General features: G+C 44.7%; 1 protein-coding gene across 1 annotated transcript in view; it reads left to right on the top strand.

Annotated features, from left to right (window-relative positions):
- hunk (hormonally up-regulated Neu-associated kinase) overlaps positions 1 to 19,123 on the top strand; it is a 62,358-nt gene extending 43,235 nt beyond the window's left edge. Inside the window, exons 8-10 of the mRNA XM_070893015.1 lie at positions 1,811 to 1,891; positions 10,809 to 10,977; positions 17,841 to 19,123. Coding sequence (XP_070749116.1) covers positions 1,811 to 1,891; positions 10,809 to 10,977; positions 17,841 to 18,511 — 921 coding nt within the window. The 3' untranslated portion in view covers positions 18,512 to 19,123. The remainder of the gene's footprint in view (positions 1 to 1,810; positions 1,892 to 10,808; positions 10,978 to 17,840) is intronic.
- The last annotated feature ends 1,083 nt before the right edge of the window (positions 19,124 to 20,206 follow it).

The following is a 20,206-nucleotide window of genomic DNA, read 5'->3' as shown; positions in this document are numbered from 1 at the left end:
GCACTCATATTCTATGCTTCGGCTAATAAAGGAAAACAGTCCGTATGTCTTTTTAACTACCTTATCAACCTGTCCTGCTACCTTTAAGGATCTGAGGACATACACTCCAAGATCCCTCCGTTCCTCCACACCTCTCCGTATCCTCACAATTATTGTGTATTCCCTTGCCTTGTTGCACCTCCCCAAATGCATTACCTCCCACTTTTCCGGATTGAATTCTTTTTGTCACTTTTCTGCCCATCAACAGAAGGACAGAATAAAGAAAACTGTTGAAATCATTCTAAGTTCTTTGCAACATTTTTTTGATCTCTCCCTCCCTCCCCCAGTATCTATTTTTCTCTCTCTTTCTCCCTCCAGTTTGCATTTCTCTCTCTCTCTCCCTCAGTTTCAGTATCTCTCTCCCTCCCTCAGTTTCTGTTTTTTTTAATCTCTCTGTCTCCCCCAATTGCTCTCTCAGGACTCACGGGATACTGAGACTGCCGTTTGTATTTTATAGTCTCTTGAATACTCTTTGAACACCCTTAGTTCAACTTAACTCTATTTATTTGGGAGATCTCAGACAGCCATGTGGAGCTTTAAGATGGCATTCCATAACAGACTTTATCCATACTGCTCCCTAGACCTCCTAGCTAGAGGGCGCCATACAGTATATCGATACCTCCGAGCTAGAGGGCGCTGTACAGTATATCGCTATTTCCTAGCTAGAGGGCATTATACATGATCTCGTTACACCTTTCCTTTCATAAGAAACAAAAATGAATTCAAGTTAGCTTCAATATAAACGGGTAGTTAACTTCTTATGAATACAACTATAAGTTTAACAAACAACAATAAAACTCTTGTCTTATTAATTCTTTATCCAAGTGTCCAGTGTCCATGATTTCTTATTTCTGTACATAGTGCTCCAGGTATTTTGTTGTTTGTTTCGCCTCAAACTGATGATTTCAGTGGTGTTCTATGCACTGATCGCTTTAGTTCCTTTATCAGTGCTCTGAGGGGAAATATCAGGCAACATATCCCTGTTTTCATGCGTCGTCGTTGAAGTGCTGTTTCACGTGTTAGTTGGCAACGGATCATCTGTGGGTGTCACTGAGATCGCTGGAGTTTCGATGAATGTCTCAGCGCTCTTTTTCAGATGTGTCCTATTTCTGCGATACTCACGGCCATCTTCTGTAATGACCTGATATGAACAAATGCCGACTTGTTTCTGAACCTGAGCTTTTTTCCACACCTTGCTGTTTCGCGTTTGTTTCAGTCTCTCCTGTTTCTCCTTCCTGCAGTGTAGGAAGTGCTGCAACACCTTTGTTGTAGTAGTGTGCTTAGTTGCCATGGTTCCTTTCTTTGTTGACGATGACGTCATGTATGATTCTTGGTTTAAATACTTCATTTGCGATTGGGATGTTTGTCTGGCGAACTGAAGGCGCTACACATTATCTCATTACAATGTTTACTATTTAATAGCACACAATTACTTTGTTGACCTTAAACACGGAGTATTTTAAAACAAGAACCCTTTTGAAAGCAATATTAATTCAATAAAAAAATAATTTACAACCATTTGTAAGAATGTATGTGGATATTTTTCTGGGTCTGTGCCCAGGCGATCTGTGCACCTTGACACAGACCCAGGAAGATCACCGTTGTTTTGTAAATTTTGAAGCTAACAGATAGCTGAGAAAGATTTCCTCTATGTTAGAAAAACTGTCTGTGCTTTCTTTCCAAACGTGTTTACCATGTCACTACACCAAGCACACAGAGGAAATCGCCCCCCCAGTGTTCTCATATTAACTCTGTTTTTCCTCTTTTGTAGAAACCGGACTTTGTAGATGGTATTTGCTATAAGAATCTGCTGCATCAGTTTGATAAATACAGGCTTAAGGAAATACAGGAGGTACAGTGTCTACAGTTTTATCTGATTTATATTACATTCTATTACTAATGTCAATGAGATTGTTACTTCTGACTAAAGGTGTTATTCTGGGCTAATCCTCTCTGAACAGCAGAAATCTGTTTCTGTTTTCAGTTTTGGGAAGCTTAATGCTTTATTTTATATTGGAAAACCTCTTCTACTTGAAGTGGGTCTGTTGAGGCTGCCAGTGCTCTGAAATGATGCAGGGTAGATTCGGAACATTGAATACTCAGCCCGCACGGAGCCAGAGAAAAGGACGGCCTTTAGCATCCAGGGCTGACTGGGTTGGGTTTCCACCTGAAGCGACTCAATGCTACAAACACAATATATCGCACCTTTAACGTCGTGATACATGCCAAGGCACTTTGCATGAGTATTATGTGATTTAAAAAATTTAACACTGAGCTGCATAAGTAGAAATTAGCCCAGGTAATCAAAAGCTTGGTCAAAAAGATATGTTTTAAGGAGTGTCTTAAAGGAGGAAAGAGTTCACTCGCTACTGAATCCATCCCTCTTCCCAACTCCTGTCTGAGGCTGAACTAGACTGTTCGCAATCTCGGTGTCATATTTGACACTGAAGTGAGCTTTCGGCCACATATCCGCAGCATAACTAAGACTGCCTATTTCCACCTCCGTAACATCGCCCGTTTGCACTCTTGCCTCAGCTCATCCACTGCTGAAACCCTCATCCGTGCTTTTGTTACCTCTGGACTTGACTATTCCAACGCACTCCTGGCTAGTCTCCCACAATCTACCCTACGTAAACTAGCGGTGGCTCAAAACTTGGCTGCCCGTATCCTAACTCGCACCAAGTCCCACTCACCCATCACCCCTGTGCTCGCTGACCAACATTGGCTTCCGGTTAAGTAATGTCTCAATTTCAAAATTCTCATCCGTATTTTCAAATCCCTCCCTGGCCTCGCCCCTCCCTATGTGTGTAATCTCCTTCAGCCCCTCAACCCCCCCAAGATGTCTGCACTCCTCTAATTCTGCCCTCTTGAGCATCCCTGATTATAATCGCTCAACCATTGGTGGCCGTGCTTTCTGTTGCCTCGGCCCCAAGCTCTGGAACTCCCTGCCTAAACCTCTCCGCCTCTCTACCTCTCTTTCCTCCTTTAAGACGCTCTTTAAAACATACCTTTTGACCAAACTTTTGGTCATCTGCACTAATTTCTTATGCATCTCAGTGTCAAATTTTGTATCTCATACTATTCCTGTGAAATGTCTTGACATTTCACTAGATTAAAGGCGCTATATAAATATAATATGTTGTTGTTGATCAGAACTAATGTACAAATCTCCAGTGTGACTTAATAGGACTGATTTTATTGGGGCACGCCAAGGTGGATGCAGAGAGGATATTTCCACTCATAGGGGAAACTAAAACTAGGGGACATAGTCTCAAAATAAGGGGCTGCCCATTTAAAACTGAGATGTGGAGGAATTTCTTCTCTGCGGGTTTATGGAATTCTCTGCCCCAGAGAGCTGTGGAGGCTGGGTCATTGAATATATTTAAGGTGGAGATAGTCAGATTTTTGAGCAATAAGGAAACAAAGGGTTATGGGGACGAGCAGGGAAGTGGAGCTGAGCCCATGATCAGATCAGTCGTCATATTAAATGACAGAGCAGGCTCGAGGAGCTAGGTGGCCTACTCCTGCTCCTATTTCTTATGTTCTAATGCTGCATGTCTAAGACTCTGCTTTCTAAAATTCACGCATTTTTCAGAACACAAGGTTTCAAAATGCACTTGTGCCCCAACAGTTTGATCAGAATTGATTATTTTTGGCTTCATTTGGAAGACCTATTTTAGGAACCACTGGTTAGGCTGCCTAGTATCAGGTACTAATGAGCAGAGCATGTCCAGTATTACTCTGTGACCACTGGTACCTCACAATTGTGTCGGGGTCCTGTGTAGTATATTACAGATAGGCTCTCCCCAGAGTTTGCAACTCTGCCTGGACATATTCCTGGAGGTTTCATCACATGACCTCCAACTGGCCTGCCCCCATGCCCCTGCCATTGGTCACCCAGCATGTCCATTGTTGCAGGGCCAATTAGAATGCAAACGGACTCTTCATTACCCAATTGGATGATTCTTCAGTCAAGCAGCCTTTTTCTCTCATCTCCAATTTTTTTATTAACCAATAAATGAAAGTGTTCAAAGAAAATGGAAAAAAAAACACACTATTTTTAATGCTCCTTTGATTTTTCTCCTGGGCTGCTCGGGCGTAGTGTCCTGGAGATTAACCTTTAGTTCACGGAGACACCAGAACAACCCTGGAGGGTTAGCAACCCTAGTTCCCTTCTGGCACTTGGGTTGCCCATTGTGGAGGCATCGACCAAAATTGCAGCGGACAGGAATTAAGCAAGAACAGGGCATAAATGTATAGCTGCAATTATCGGGGCATAAAGAAAAAAGAAAGACTTGCATTTCTATAACGCCTTTCACAACCTCCGGATGTCTCAAAGTGCTTTACAGCTATTTAAGTACTTTTTAAAGTGTTGTCACTGGTGTAAGTGGGATACACCGCAGCCAATTTGCACACAGCAAGCTCCCACAAATAGAAATGTGATAATGAAATGATAATCTGTTTTTGTTATGTTGGTTGAGGGATAAATATTGGGCGGGACACTGGGGATAACTCCACTGCTCTTCTTCAAAATAGTGCCATGGGATTTTTTACGTCCACCAGAGAGAGCAGACAGGGCCTCTGTTTAACATCTCTTGCACATCACATAATTAATGTTTATTTGTTATTTTTGAAAACAATTCATATCTTATTGTTTTTGCAGTACAGATGACTCCATCTGTTGTGATGTTAACTGTGCCCATGATCGGCTTACATAGGGTCCTGGGCACTACCAGAAAGCTGTCTTTTACTTGCTTCGCTGAATAGACTGACCCCATTGTCCAGTCACCATCAAGTTTGCCTGAAGCAGTTTGACAAATGTTTGCAGCTGCCATGTGCTCTTTAGTCCAGATAATTTCTGTTTTTAAGGATTTGGCCTGAAGAGTCAACTCTTTCTTTTGCTCAAAGTCGTCTCAAATGTTTATGAGATTCCTATAAAGAGCAGCTGTGCTTTAGTTTCATGTTTCTATGCTTTAAATTTTCATGTTCAATTCCTTGAGACAAACCTCCTGATGAACGGACTGTTTCATCTCACCAGCTGGATTGTCTGGAGGCTCTGAAAGCAACCCAGGCCTTTCCCACTTGCTAAATCCCATCGTACAATCAGGCCCAACTGGGTGTTGTACTGAGACTGATGTAATTGCTAACACACGTGCCGATCTAGATAACTCGTACAAGCTGGCCCACAGCTTTAAAAGAAAAGCTGACATAGGCCCCAAAAAGCTGACAAATCAAGAATGGCTCTGATTACAAGCCTATGACATTTCAAAACAAGTAGTTACTTGGGTTTGTAACCTAAGCTCTGGGTGTGTCTAACATTCCTTCACTTGTACAGAGGGGGAAAAAAAGTAAATTAAACCGTGAAGGGGAGCTGCAAAAGTTGAAGGAGGTCCAAGGAAAATGTTGAATTTTTACATTAGAAATGATGCATTCTAGTCAATTTTATATTTTACAATTGATAGATTTTCAATCTTTAAAAAAAGGAATAACAAAATGATATTTGAATTTTCAATAGATAGCCAAACCAGTATTTCCTCAAAATGAAACATTCATTAACACATTAACCCCCAGTTCAGAGAGACATTCTACCAGTCTGGCCCCAGTCCACAGAGACACTATACCCCACCCAACTCCCTACCTGTTCCTAAACTCTCTCTCCTTCTCTAGCCCTCCCAGATTAAAATGGCAGTCCTCTCTCTCATCCACCGTCAATTCATCACACTACTTATCTCTCCCCTCCAACCCAGCTCAAGCTTGTACGCCCTCAGTTTATGCTGGTATTACCCCTGAGCAGTTCATTATGATCTCTCCCCCACCCCGAACCCCCCACCAGACATAACAAAGTAGCGCAATGCGCAACCCCCTGTTTAATGGCTGCTGAAGTGGAGATGGTTTGGATGGCGTGGTTGTGAGGACGCTGGCTTTTTTTGCCATTCTGGGGCATTATCCCCACAATTCAGCAATGCAGCATGCCTGGAAGTCGGTGGAGGCAGGCTACAGGCTGCAGATGACTATTGATGTCAATGGTAGTGCCAGTCCTATGCTGCATGTTGGCTGCAGGCATCTCTACAGCAGATGGCACAGTTCTGCATATGACTCGCTAGTCCAAGGTCTGTGAAGACGGTTTACCATTGCAGGTACGAGTGGGCCTGAAAATATGCTTGATGGAATCTCAGCAGGTGTGGCCACCTGATGTATTTGCTTCATAGGTTCTTTGCTTAAGAATTCATAGCAACACATTGCTATTAAGAACTAGTTGATTTATTAACAAAGGTTTAACAATCACACTACACATCACCAGTTCATCCACTGGGCTCACAACCGCGTGCCTCATGGTGGATCCTCTAAACACAACTGACTGGGGTTTTATTGAGTCTTGTGAACATCACGTGACTGACTGAGCCACTCACAATGCAACAGCTCTACAAACATGAGCATAATCACAGGTGCATACATTACAATCATGGAATGCCTTTTTTCATGCAGCATCACAAAATACTGAGATTTGAGTGCTTTTGAAGACCCATCACATTTTAAGTTTACAGGCCTTCATATATCATATTTGGGCCATTGGCTCAGCTGCATTGGGAATGGGAGCCTATGCACGACTTTTCTATCAAAAAAAAGTATGTGCACCTCTGTCCATACATGATGGTACCAGTGGATGGGTACAGAATACCTCTGGTACTGCCTGACCTGTGTGGCATTCCTCTGTTGGTCCTCATTTTCTCTCCCCAAAAACCTCAGGTATATGAGGATTCCTGTTAGGAACCCCAATGTGGCAGTAATGTGACTGTAGGGCATCAGAGCAAAATCTAAGGGGGGAATTTTAACCTAAAAACAATGGGTGTGTTTTGTGTTGGGTTAGAAGCCAAAGTGTTAAAAATCTGAATCCCGACCTCCAACCCACCCACTCCTAGTATTAATGGGGGCAGGCAACCAATCAGCTCCCAGGAGGCCAGTCATCTATATATATTATAATGAGGTTGGAAGCCTCTGCTTTAACCTCCATTTTGAATTTAACGTTAGCTAGTCGGATTTTGCAGGACTCGCGAAGTCCGTCAGTTAATGCAAGGCGAGAATTGCTGGATCCAGGAGCTAAATGCCGTTACATTTACCTCATGGGTCCAGGGTCCTACCTAACACCTCCACTCCACCCCCTGCGCAATTGGAGACCCCCCCCCCCCCATGAGGCTTCCGATTCCCCCCCCCCCCGCCACATGGCTTCCAATCTCTCCCCTCCCCCTTCAGACTCCCCCACCGATCCTCACCCGACTCTTCACCCCACCCCATGCTGATCCCGGCCCACTATCTTCACACAAAAAAACCCTCCCCCAAACTGCTGGTCCCCGCCCCCCCCGATCCTCTGACTCCTGGCTCATCTCACGCTCCTCTGCCGATCCCTCCTCTCTTCTGCCTAGTGCCACAGGCCTACCTGCCCAGAGCCAGCCAGCCTCTCAATCTGGCTTGCTGCATGTGGGAAACAGGTTTCTCATGCACATCACACCCTACCATCAAATTTAGCAGGGCCTGCAGGAAACCCGTTCTCCCAGGTTTCCTGATGATTCCAAGCATCTCCCACCCCCCCCCCCCCCGCAACCTGCCCTCTCCATTAAAGTTCAGCCCCAAGTGTCAGCAGAAAAATAATTACAATCTGTTGAAAGCTGCTTAGTGAATCTTTTTATTGAACTCTTTAAATTTACTTCAGTATACAGCTCAGCGCATGGCAACCTTGCACGTCCAGTTTATGTGGCCATAAAGAGCATGAACTAAGGTGATTGGCAAAAGAACCAGAGCCGAGATGAGGAGAATTTTTTTGACGCAAGTTGCTATGATATGCGCTGGCTGAAAGGATGGTGGAAGCAGATTCAATAATAGCTTTCAAAAGGGAATTGGATAAATATTTGGAGGAGAAAATTGACAGGGCTGTGGGAAAAGGGCAGGGGAATGGGACTAATTGGATAGCTCTATCAAAAGATGCAGCACAGACACGATGGGCCAATGGTCACCTTTTGTACTGTATCATTCTATGAAATAACATCATCCTGCATAGTTTTAACATTCATAGGCAGTCCCTCGAAATCGAGGAAGACTTGCTTCCACTCTAAAAGTGAGTTCTCAGGTGACTGAACAGTCCAATACAGGAATTACAGTCTCTGTCACAGGTGGGGCAGACAGTGGATGAAGGAAAGGGTGGGTGGGGAGTCTGGTTTGCCGCACGCTCCTTCCGCTGACTGCATTTGGTTTCTGCATGCTCTCAGCGACGAGACTCGAGGTGCTCAGCGCCCTCCCGGATGCTCTTTCTCCACTTAGGGCAGCCTTGGGCCAGGGATTCTCAGGTGTCAGTGGGGATATTGCACTTTATCAAGGAGACTTTGAGGATGTCCTTGAAACATTTCTTCTGCCCACCTCGTTTGCCGTATAGGAGTTCCTAGTAGAGCGCTTGCTTTGGGAGTCTCGTGTCAGGCATGCGGACGATGTGGCCTGCCCAACAGAGCTGGTCAAATGTGGTCAATGCTTGGAGATGTTGGCCTGAGTGAGAACACGGACGTTAGTGCGTTTATCCTCCCAAGGGATTTGCAGGATCCTGCGGAGGCAGCGCTGGTGGGAGTACTTCTCCAGCGGTTTGAGGTGTCTATTGTATATGGTCCATGTCTCCTGAGTCATATAGGAGGGCGGGTATCACTACTGCCCTGTAGACCATAAGCTTGGTGCCAGCTTTGAGATCCTGGTCTTCAAACACACTCTTCCTCAGGCGACCGAAGGCTGCACTGGCACACTGGAGGCGGTGTTGGACCTCGTCATCGATGTCTGCCCTTGCTGATAGTAGGCTCCCGAGGTATGGAAAATGGTCCACGTTGTCCAAGGCCGTGTCGCAGGACCAAGACCTTGCTCTGCTAAGCTCGTGTTGTAGCCGGTGTGCAACGACAAACCCACGTTAAAAAAACTCACACACAGACATCTTCCACCCTTTAATTTTAACCTTACAATCACGCTCTCACCTATTTCTGGTGGGTGCTTCCCACCCTGTCCGTTTCTGTGGTAAAAATACAAGTTAATTATAAGGTTACGGGCCTCTGCCGGATCTTATGAATGAGTTTGTGTTTCTTCAGTCTGTCGTTGCAATTTACGGAATGCGTGGAACAACCGGAAGTAGTCGGGAATAACTAGTCGGGAATAATTAGTCAGAAATAAGTAGTCATGAATAACGCTACCCAAAACAGCTCATTATCGAAAAAGTCTGGAAAGCTCTTGCATTTCAGACTATATCCCCAAATCCATTCTCCCAAATGTTAGTTAAATAAAACTATTTTGTAAATATTTCTGTTGATTTACCTATAAACTATGTGATAACATAATTGGACAGTGATTCCACCATTGGACTGGAGAATTTTAGCTATGAGGAAAGATTAGATAGGCTGGAGTTGTTTCCTTTGGAACAAAGGAGGCTGAGGGGAGACCTAATTGAGGTCTATAAAATTATGAGGAGCCTAGATAGAGTGGATAGGAAGGACTTCTTTCCCTTAGCAGAGGGTCAATAACCAGTGGGCATAAATTTAAAGTAATTGGTAGGAGAGAATTTAGAGGGGTTTTGAGGAGAATTTCTTTCACCCAGAGAGTGGTGGGGTCTGGAACTCACTGCCTGAAAGGGTGGTACAGGCAGAAACCCTCATAGCATTTAAAAAGTACTTAGATATGCACTACAAGGCTACGGACCAATAGCTGGAAAGTGGGATTAGGATGGCTAGCTCTTTGTCGGCCAGCAAGAACACGATGGGCCGAATGGCCTCCTTCTGTACTGTAAATTTCTATGATTCTTTGATTCCTATGTATATCGACTTACCACTAATTGGCTTTATTTTCACACTTGATTTGTGTTGATGGAGATGCAGCTCTTTTTCAGTAGTAGCAGATCAAAGCTTTATGGAAGTGCTCCAATGATTAAAAATGTACAGTTATATTTTTAAAAAGTACCTGCAGTGCCCTTGGGAACTGGACTGGCATCAGTCCTGTTCTGTGTCGGAGACTCTTGCATTTGTCTCCTCTATCCCACTGTTATCTCAGGAGAGCTGCCAAATATGTGGACCTTTTACCCTTGGCCACCACTTTCCCTGCAGTGCTTCCCCTCTGATGCTGCATGTGGTACAGACTGTAGCCTCTACTTCATCATCCGTGCACCATAATCAGACCCTGGACATTACATTCCTTTTTCTTGTGTTTTCCATTTTTCTGTATATTTTGCTACATTCAAATGCACAATTATCAAATAAACCTACCTCCATACTTGATGTAATTTCACTTGTATTCATAATTGTTTAAAATCTAATGTTACACTATAATAGTTCTACATTTGTGTTTCTTCCTCTGCTTTTTTTTACCTCTTTTCTGTTTCTTTGCTATTTCTGGCCCCTTATCAATCCTCTGGGCAATCTTGGGTATTCCTTTCATGCATAATTTGTTAACCGGAAAATAATTCAGGAATACCTCCAGAGAAAGAAGCAATGCCCAGTCAGTTAGAAGCACTGCTGCCATACTGTCATATCCCAGAATAACATCACCATGGTAACATCAACCACTGGACTGCCACTGTTGAGTCCCGGACAAAATAAAATCTATTTTGATCCACGGAAACCCATGGTCGTTGCTCTGTCCTGAGCCCTTGAATTAACGTTCAAGGTTAAGGAGGTGAGGAATAAAAGGCAGTGCCTTTTATTATTGTATAATTTCTTTGCACAATCTTGCTTCATTTACAACTTTCGTCTCCACAGGAAAAGAAGGCCAAGGATCCGGAGAAAAGAGTGGAGCTTATGCAGAAACCTTTCATGAGAAAAGCAGAGAAAGGTTTTGGTGGTTCCAAACAGTCCCCATGTTTTGTTGCTGCTTTAAACCCCAGCAAAGCTGTGCAGAAGGAGAGAAAGGTTTCCAAGGCAGAGAGAGGTAAGTCTAATACAGAGATAATGACAGAAAATGTTGGAAACACTCAGCAGGTCAGGCAGCATCTGTGGAGAGAGATACGGGTAGTATTTCAGGTCGATGACCTTTCATCAGAACATCAATGTTGATTCATGTTTCAATTTTGGCTACGTTATTTAAACGCCTTTCTTACAATGTTGAAGTATTTTTGTCGAGTGAAAGGACACAGTGCGGGATATACAAAGCAGGTCCATCAGCCTCTGGAAAGAGAGAAATCAGGTTAATCTGTCTGGTGTTGATGTTTCCGCAGAACTGATGAAGGCTTTATTCCCAAAATGGTAACCTACGTTTACAGATGCCAACAGACCTGATATGTAGTTCCAGCCTTTTCTGTTTTTATTTCAGATTTCCAAAATTTGGAGATTGCTTTTATTGTCAATTTAAACTTTTTGTTGCGTGTTTGTTCTAAGCTCGGCAGACAAACTTTTTGCCTTAAATCAGTTGCTGGACAATTGCAGCGATGAATTGATGACAGACCTTCCTCTGTCTAGAAGGTGTAATCAGCCTGCCCAGTTGCATTCAATCACTTTATCATCATCATCATCATCATAGGCAGTCCTTCGGAATCAAGGAAGACTTGCTGCCACTCTTAACATGAGTTCTTTGGTGGCTGTACAGTCCAATACGAGAACCACAGTTTCTGTCACAGGTGGGACAGATAGTCGCTGAGGGAAAAGGTGGGTGGGTCAGGTTTGCCGCACGCTCTTTCCGCTGCCTGCGCTTGATTTCTGCACGCTCTTGGCATTGAGACTCGAGGTGCTCAGCGCCCTCCCGGATGCACTTTCTCCACTTAGGCCGGTCTTTGGCCAGGGACTCCCAGGTGTCAGTGGGGATGTTGCACTTTATCAGGGAGGCTTTGAGGGTGTCCTTGTAACGTTTCCGCTGCCCACCTTTGGCTCGTTTGCCGTGAAGGAGCTCCGCATAGAGCACTTGCTTTGGGAGTCTCGTGTCTGGAATGTGAACCATGTGGCCTGCCCAGCGGAGCTGATCGACTGTGGTCAGTGCTTCAATGCTGGGGATGTTAGCCTGGACAAGGACGCTGATGTTGGTGCGCCTATCCTCCTTGGGGATTTGTAGGATCTTGCGGAGACATCATTGGTGATATATCTCCAGCGACTTGAGGTGTCTACTGTACCTGGTCCATGCCTCTAAGCCATACAGGAGGGCGGGTATTACTACAGCCCTGTAGACCATAAGTTTGGTGGTAGATTTGAGGGCCTAGTCTTTGAACATTCTTTTCCTCAGGCGGCCGAAGGCTGCACTGGAGGCAGTGTTGAATCTCCTCATCAATGTCTGCTTTTGTTGATAAGAGGCTCCCGAGGTATGCGAAATGGTCCATGTTGTCGAGGGCTGTGCCGTGGATCTTGATGACCGGGGGGCAATGCTGTGTGGCGAGGACAGGCTGGTGGGGGACCTTTGTCTTATGGATGTTTAGCGTAAGGCCCATGCTTTCGTAAGCCTCAGTAAATACATTGACTATATCCTGGAGTTCAGCCTCAGAATGTGCGCAGATGCAGGCGTCGTCCGCGTACTTTAGCTCGACGACACAGGTTGGGGTGATCTTGGACCTTGCCTGGAGGTGGCGAAGGTTGATCAGCTTCCCACTGGTTCTGTAGTTTAGCTTGTTGACTATGAGGTGGAGCATGGCAGCGAGGAAGATTGGAAAGAGGGTTGGAGCAATGACGCAGCCCTGTTTGACCCCGGTCTGGACGTGAATTGGGTCTGTAATGGATCCATTGGTAAGGATCACAGCCTGCATGTCGTCGTGGAGCAGGCGAAGGATGGTGATAAACTTTTAGGGGTATCCAAAACTGAGGAGGACGCTACATAGACCTTCGTGGTCGACAGTGTCAAAGACCTTTTTAAGGTCTTAAAAGGCCATATATAAGGGTTGGCGCTGCCATTTTTCCTGCAGCTGTCGTGCTGCAAAGATCATGTCCATTGTGCCCCGTAGGGACGAAATCTGCACTGTGATTCCAGGAGGAGCTCCTCGGCCACAGGGAGGAGACGGTTGAGGAGGACTCTAGCGACAACTTTCCCAGTGGCTGATAGCAGGGAGATTCCCGTGTAATTGCCATAGTCGGACGTCCCCTTTTTTAAAGATGGTCACGATCACTGCATCTCTGAGATCTCCCGGCATGCTCCCCTCCCTCCAGATGAGAGAGATGAGGTCATGTATCCGCGCCAACAGCGCCTCTCTGCCATACTTTAGCGCCTCAGCAGGGATTCCATCCGCTCCCGCAGCCTTGCTATTCTTGAGCTGTCTTATGGCTTTTTCTCCCTCGTGCAACGTTGGAGTTTCACTGAGGTGGTGGCGGGTCACATGCTGCGGGATGGAGTCGAGAACAGTCGAGTCAAAGGCAGAGTCTCGATTGAGGAGATCTTTGAAGTGCTCCTTCCAGCGGGCCCTGACTGCTTCGTTGTCCTTGATGAGTGTTTCCCCATTCTTGGCCAGCAGTGGGGTGGGGCCTTGGGAGTTTAGACTGTAGGTGGCCTTGACTGCGATGAAGAATCCTCGAACATCATGGCTGTCGGCCAGTTGTTGTATCTCCTGTGCTTTCTCCATCCACCACCTATTCTTTAGGTCCCAGGTTTTTTGTTGGACCTCAGCCTTGAGCCACCTGTAATGTTGCTTTGCTGCTCCCGAGTTGGGTTGTTGCTTGAGGCTCAGAAATGCTCTGCACTTGCGATCTATTAGTTCTTGGATCTCCTGATCATTTTCATCAAACCAGTCCTGGTGTTTTCTGGTTGAGTGACCAAGTGTCTCTTCGCAGGCACTGGTTATGGAGGCCTGGAGGGCAGACCAAGCGCTGTGGGCATTCAGCATTTCAGGATCATCAAGGCACGCCAGGTTAGCTGTGAGGCGCTGGCTGTATAGGGCTCTCTTAGCTGGGTCTTTAAGTGTCCCGGCATTAACTTTTTTGCGGCACTGCTTCTGCTGCCCCCTCCACTTTAGGGCTATGTTAATTTCGATGGTGGATCAGATTAGGCGGTAGTCCGTCCAGCAGTCATCAGCTCCTGTCATGGCGCGGGTGATGCGCACATCTTTGTGATCCCTGGCTCGGTCAATGACATAGTCGAGCAGGTGTCAGTGTTTGGAGCGAGGCTGTTGCCACAATGCCTTGTATTTGTCCCTCAGGTGGAATAGGGTGTTGGTGATGAGAAGTTCATGTTCTAGACATTTTATCAGGAGTAGGGTACTGCTGGAGTTGGCTTTCCCTACCCCCTCTCTGCCAATCACACCTCCCCAGAGGGCTGTGTCTTAGCCGACCCTGGTGTTGATGTCACCTAGGAGGATCAGTTTGTCGCCCGTGGGGACACGGGACAGGGATGTTTCGAGGTTGGAATAAAAACCCTCTTTGGTCTCATTCATTGCATCGCGTGTTGGGGCGTACGCACTGATGATTGTGGCGCATTGGTTGCGGGATAGGATGAGTCGTAGAGTCATGAGGAGTTCGTTAACCCCGCAGGGGGAGTCTTTGAGGCGGTCGACCAGCTCGTTTTTGATGGCAATGCCGACTCTGTGAAGGCAGCGTTCTGCGTCTGGTTTTCCTTTTCAGAAAAAGATGTAACCTCCACCTTGTTCCTTGAGCAGGCCTTCCCCTGCCCGCCGGGTCTCGCTTAGGGCGGCGGCGAGGACGCTAAAGTTGGTGCATCTGTCCTCCCAGGGAATTTGTAGGATCTTGTACTTAAGTCCTGTATACCTTATCGAAACGTATAAGATAATGAGGGAGGGTGGCGACAAGGTAGATGCAGAGAGGATATTTCTACTCATAGTGGAAACTAAAATTAGGGGACATAGTCTCAGAATAAGGGGCCGTCCATTTAAAACTGAGATGAGGAGGAATTTCTTCTCTCTGAGGGTTGTAAATGTATGGAATTCTCTGCCCCAGAGAGCTGTGGAGGCTGGGTCATTGAATATATTTAATGCAGAGATAGACAGAATTTTGAGCAATAAGGGAATAAAGGATTATGGGTTGCGGGCAGGGAAGTGGAGCTGAGTCCATGATCAGATCAGCCATGATCTTATTAAATGGTGGAGCAGGCTTGAGGGGTCAAATGGCCTATTCCTGCTCCTATTTCTTATGTTCTTCGGTATTCCACATTTTACAAATCATTTCACAGTCAGAAATCAGTATGTTTGTTACTGTGTTCTATTTCATAGTTGTCCTCTGCAAAGATGGAGAATTTGCTTGAAAATTATTATAAAATCCTTTCAAATAATTAAACAAACTACTTACAATTACTAGGTACATTCCCACAGGAGGGAAAGGGAGGGCAACCAAAGCCAGAGCTCCCTGGATGATGAGTCGATGAGTTAGTGAATAGGGTGTATGACAATACAAGGGGGAATCAGGCTGAATATAAAAAGTACAGAGGACAAGTGGAAAAATAAATGAGAGTCAAAGAGACAGTATGAGAATAGATTGACAGCTAACATAACGGGGAATCCAAAGATCTTCTACGGGCATATTAACAGTAAGAGGGTTGTCACAGGAGCAGCAGGGCTGATTAGGGACCAAAGTGGAGATCTAGTTGTGGAAGCAGAAAACATTGCTGAGGTACGAAATGAGTATTTTACACCTGTGTTTACCAAGGAAGAGGACTTTGCCAAAGCTATGGTAAACAAGGAGGTTGCCGGGATACTGGATGAGATAAAAATAGATAAAGTGATGGTACTAGAAAGGCTAACAGTACTTAAAGTGGATAAGTCACCCAGTCTGGATGGGATGCATCCTAGGTTGCTGAGGGAAGTAAGGGTAGAAATTGTAGAGGTGCTGGCCACAATCTTCCAATCCTCCTTAGATACAGGGGTGGTGACAAAGGACTGGAGGATTGAAAATGTTACAGCCCTGTTCAAAAAAGGGGAAAAGGATAAACCTGGCAATTACAGGCCAGTCCCAGTCAGTTTAACGTCAGTTGTGGGGAAACTTTTAGGAACAATAACCCGGGAGAAAATTAACAGCCACTTGGACAAGCATGGACTAATAAAGGAGAGCCAGCATAGATTTGTTAAGGGAAAATCATGTTTGACTAACTTGATAGAATTTTTGATGATGTAACAGAGAGGGTGGATGAGGGCAGTACAGTTGTCTATATGGACTTTCAAAAGGCATTTGATAAAGTACCACATATTAAGCTCATTAGCAAAATTGAAGCCCATGGGATAAAAGGGGCAGGAGCTGCATGGATAGAAATTGGCTAAGGGAGAGAAAACAGTTGTGGTGAATGGCTGTTTTTCGGACTGGAGGGAAGTCTACAGTGGAGTTCCCCAAGGTTCAATACATGGACCACTGCTGTTTTTGATATTCATTAATGACTTGGACTTGGGGGTACAGGGCACAATTTTGAAATTTGCAGATGACACAAAACATGGAAGTGTAATAAGCACTGAGGAAGATCGTAATCGACTTCAAGAGGACATAGACAGGCTGGTGGAAAGGGCAGACATATGGCAGATGAAGTTCAACACAAAAAAATGAGGTGATACATTTTGGTAGGAAGAATGAGGAGAGAAAATACATGCAAAATGGTACAATTTTAAAGGGAGTGCAAGAAGAGAGAGACCTGGGGGATGCTTGTACACAAATCTTTGAAGGTGACAGGACAAGGTTAACAAAGCAGTTAATAATGCATATGGGATCCTGGACTTCACAAATAGAGGCATAGGGCTAGAAAATGGGTGCATATGCACCTCTCATGGGGTGCTAATAGAGAGCAAATGCCTTTGCGACCGGGTGCAGCGCTGACATCGACTCCCACCATAATGGCGACAGTTTAGCGGTGGCGCTACGGCATTGTGTCCCGATCTCCTGCGCCTGGAGATCGTGAAGTCATCACTGTGCGCATCACCCCGTTAGTGTCCGAGGCCGAAATTCACTTTCGCCCCCTGCATTGATCGGGCGGCCGGCCGCTACTGGGGCAATGATTAAAGGCGAGGTGGCTGAGGTAATTAAGAAAAAAACTTAACTTTATTGATGCTGTTTATTTCTCGGGTTCCTGCCTGCGATTGTTCTGCCTGGCGCTCTGCTTGAGTGCCAGGCTAATCGCGCAGGTTTGCCGCTCTCTTGTTGTTCCAAGTAGATCTGTTTTTATTTGTAGAGCCCGCAGCGATGACCCTTCCTTTTAAGGAAGGGAAGGGCCATTTGTACGCTGCACGGTCCAGTGTGCAGCATTGCTGAAGTTTCTTCCCCGCCCGAGTCCTTTAGCGCTCCAAGAAGGAAGTGGAAAGCTTGATTTAATGCTCCACTTCCTTCCTAGAGCGCTATAGCCAATTTTTTGCATGCGCCGAAACATTACTCTTCGAAAGAGCCAGCACAGACTCGATAGGCTGAGTAGCCTCCTTCTGTGTTGTACTATTTTATGATTCTATACTGACTATGAAATATAACCTGGATATAACATTGTGCAATTAATATTATACAAATACATAACCCTTTCATATGTAACCCTTTTTATTGTCTGCTATTTTAATGAAGGGTTTAAATAAACACGTTAATGTCTCAATTAAAACAGCAGACAAAGGAATTTAATACAAAGATAACACATTCATATAATAATACATTATAATAATTTTTCAGAGCTGGCTCGAGGGGCCGAATGGCCGACTCCTGCTCCTATTTCTTATGTTCTTAATGCCATATAGTGTCATTTCCATGCACACATTTTTGAAATGTGAGACAGATTTTGACATTGCATAATATCTGAAATTCTATTGTATACTCTATTGTGGTTACAAAATGATTGCGAGAAATAAGTCATTTAAAAGTGTCACTGTTGTCAGGAACTCTGAAGTGTCAAACTCTGTTTTCACTACCTCTCTGCAGCACTGACGCTGGAACCTTGTCTTCCTGTTGTACCTGTCCCAACTGCTGGAGCTACAGCCAGCAAGAATGGCTGTGTCAATTCACATTCCTTGGAGTACTTGGAAATGCAACGCCCTCTCCCCAGGACCCCTGTGTCTATCAAACAGCACGACTCTCAGCCACTGGACATTGCGAGCTCAAAACGAGGAACAAAAGATATATATCCCATTGTGAGCAGTGGATATCCTCCTTGTATGGGGCAAGATCGAATTGAACTAATTCCTCAGCATAAAGGCATGGGACCAGCTGTGATTATCTCTTATGCATCCAACGAACAGACTGCAGCTTCAGTTCAGCAGCACGAGTGCTTAAGACCCATGAAACTCCCGAGTCATCCCGTTCACACCGTGCCGGTGTATGAAGAAAAGAAGGATCTTATAAGACCCCCGATGGTATCCCATGTTTCGTCTGTTTCCAATAATACAAGATCCAGTGAACTGGGCAATCCTTACCTGGTTAAAAGCAGGGGCAAGTTCCCGATGATGGGCATTGGACAGATGTTAAGAAAACGGAACCAAACGTTACAATTAAGGCCGGATAGGTCCATAGAAGTGAGTGGCCCTGAGTTACCCAAACCTAATATTATACAGAAGATACTGTGTACTGCTGGAAGTCTGCAACCCCAATGCTGACTTCACTACTGAGCCACAACTAGACTTAGATGTAATTTAGCTCTCTGGGACACACACACTAAGTTTGTGAAATTACTCATTCAATACACTATATATTTTTTTTCAATTATATTTTTTCACAAAGTCTCTCAGGAACAAAGTGTAGAAAGTATTTAACCTAATTTTAGAATGCTAAGCTAATTTGGATCTTTATGTCCCAAGGCCAAGAATTTGGCCATGCGGCAGTGTAATTTAAAGTAACACAAAGTTGAACCATCCGGTGTACAATAATCTTGCACAGTCAAACATTAAAAAGAGCAGGGAAACCATCACTGAAGGAGCTTTGTTTGTGGAACCATTTCATTCGGCGATTGTGAACTTTTTCATTCATGCTGAAGTATTTTACATACCACACAACCATTCATCAAAGGGTTATATTGCACCTGTATTTAATGCTTTACTCATATATATGGTACGTATTCTCTTACTGATGTCGAATTGTCTGCATTCTTCTCAAGCAATTGTGTATTTTAGTGAATCTTTAGTTAGAAGGTGAGAGATTTAACAAAAAAATCGAAGAGATTATCAAATTCTGGTCAAACACTCTGAGAAACTGTCATATACTATTTAATGCTAATGTTGTTTATAAATAATTTTTTTATATAAAACTGTGCTTGATTTAAACTGATTTTGCATTCAGTATATTGTTTCAAAAGATCTCCGATAACATACAGCACATTTTACTAAAAAAAAAATCAAAGGATCTCAATATTTACGAAGTTTCATTTTTTCTTGTATAATGGAATTTTACACAGTACGTTCTAAAGCTTAGTAGATTGTGTTTATTCAACTAGAGCTGCAGTTATACTGTACTAGTTGTCTGAGACAGGTCCCAGCTGTAGTGTGTGAAGGGTAGCTGACTACAGCCAAACTATATCGCAAGTTGCGCTTGGCTACAGATTGCACTCCGCCCACCAGGAGAGAATCCTGCACGTTCATGCCTATTAACATACATAAATCAGTACTTAACAAGGGAAGCTGTGAGCACCCAATTCCTCATTACATTTGAAGGATTCTGCAGCAAGTATGTGAAGTGCTCAGGGCTCCAATACACTGTGATCACTATTTGACCCAAACTTCACCCTGGATTGGAGTTATACCCTACCCAGTGCCAAGTCCAAGTCGTGCAAGATATTCATAAAAATGACAATATGGAGACAGACTGGTCAATCCAACCAGTCCCTATTGGTGTTTATCCTCCGCATGAACAGTAGTCCTGTTCACATATCCCCACCACCACCTATCTCACCTACTCTTGTATGTTGACTTGGAGGAGCAATTTTAACCCTGCCTGGTGGAAGCCGGGAAGTTAAAATTTCCTGTGGGAATCACCATCCAATGTCCCGGGCCGATCCTGCAGGCTACAATTTTAACAGGCTCGTCTGAGCAGGCGATAAGGACACCTGCTAGGAACCGGCTATTCGACCCATATTTAAATATGCAGATTGGCCTCTGATGACCTCGTCAGGGCCCGACTGCTATTTTAACCATGGGTTTAAGTGGGGAAACGGTTGAGGCTTTCCCTCCACCTGGCCAACTTAGTGGGAAGAGGAATCAGAGGCCGAAGAGGTCCAAAGAGGTAAGTTTTTGAAGTGTTTTTTACTCTCCTTTGTAGGGCTGGAAGAGCAGGAGGGCCCCACAATGCAAGTTTAGGTC

The sequence above is a fragment of the Pristiophorus japonicus genome, chromosome 11 (assembly GCF_044704955.1).
Source record: "Pristiophorus japonicus isolate sPriJap1 chromosome 11, sPriJap1.hap1, whole genome shotgun sequence".
In the NCBI taxonomy this organism is placed as follows: domain Eukaryota; kingdom Metazoa; phylum Chordata; class Chondrichthyes; family Pristiophoridae; genus Pristiophorus; species Pristiophorus japonicus.
This window is presented reverse-complemented; position numbering and strand designations above follow the sequence as displayed.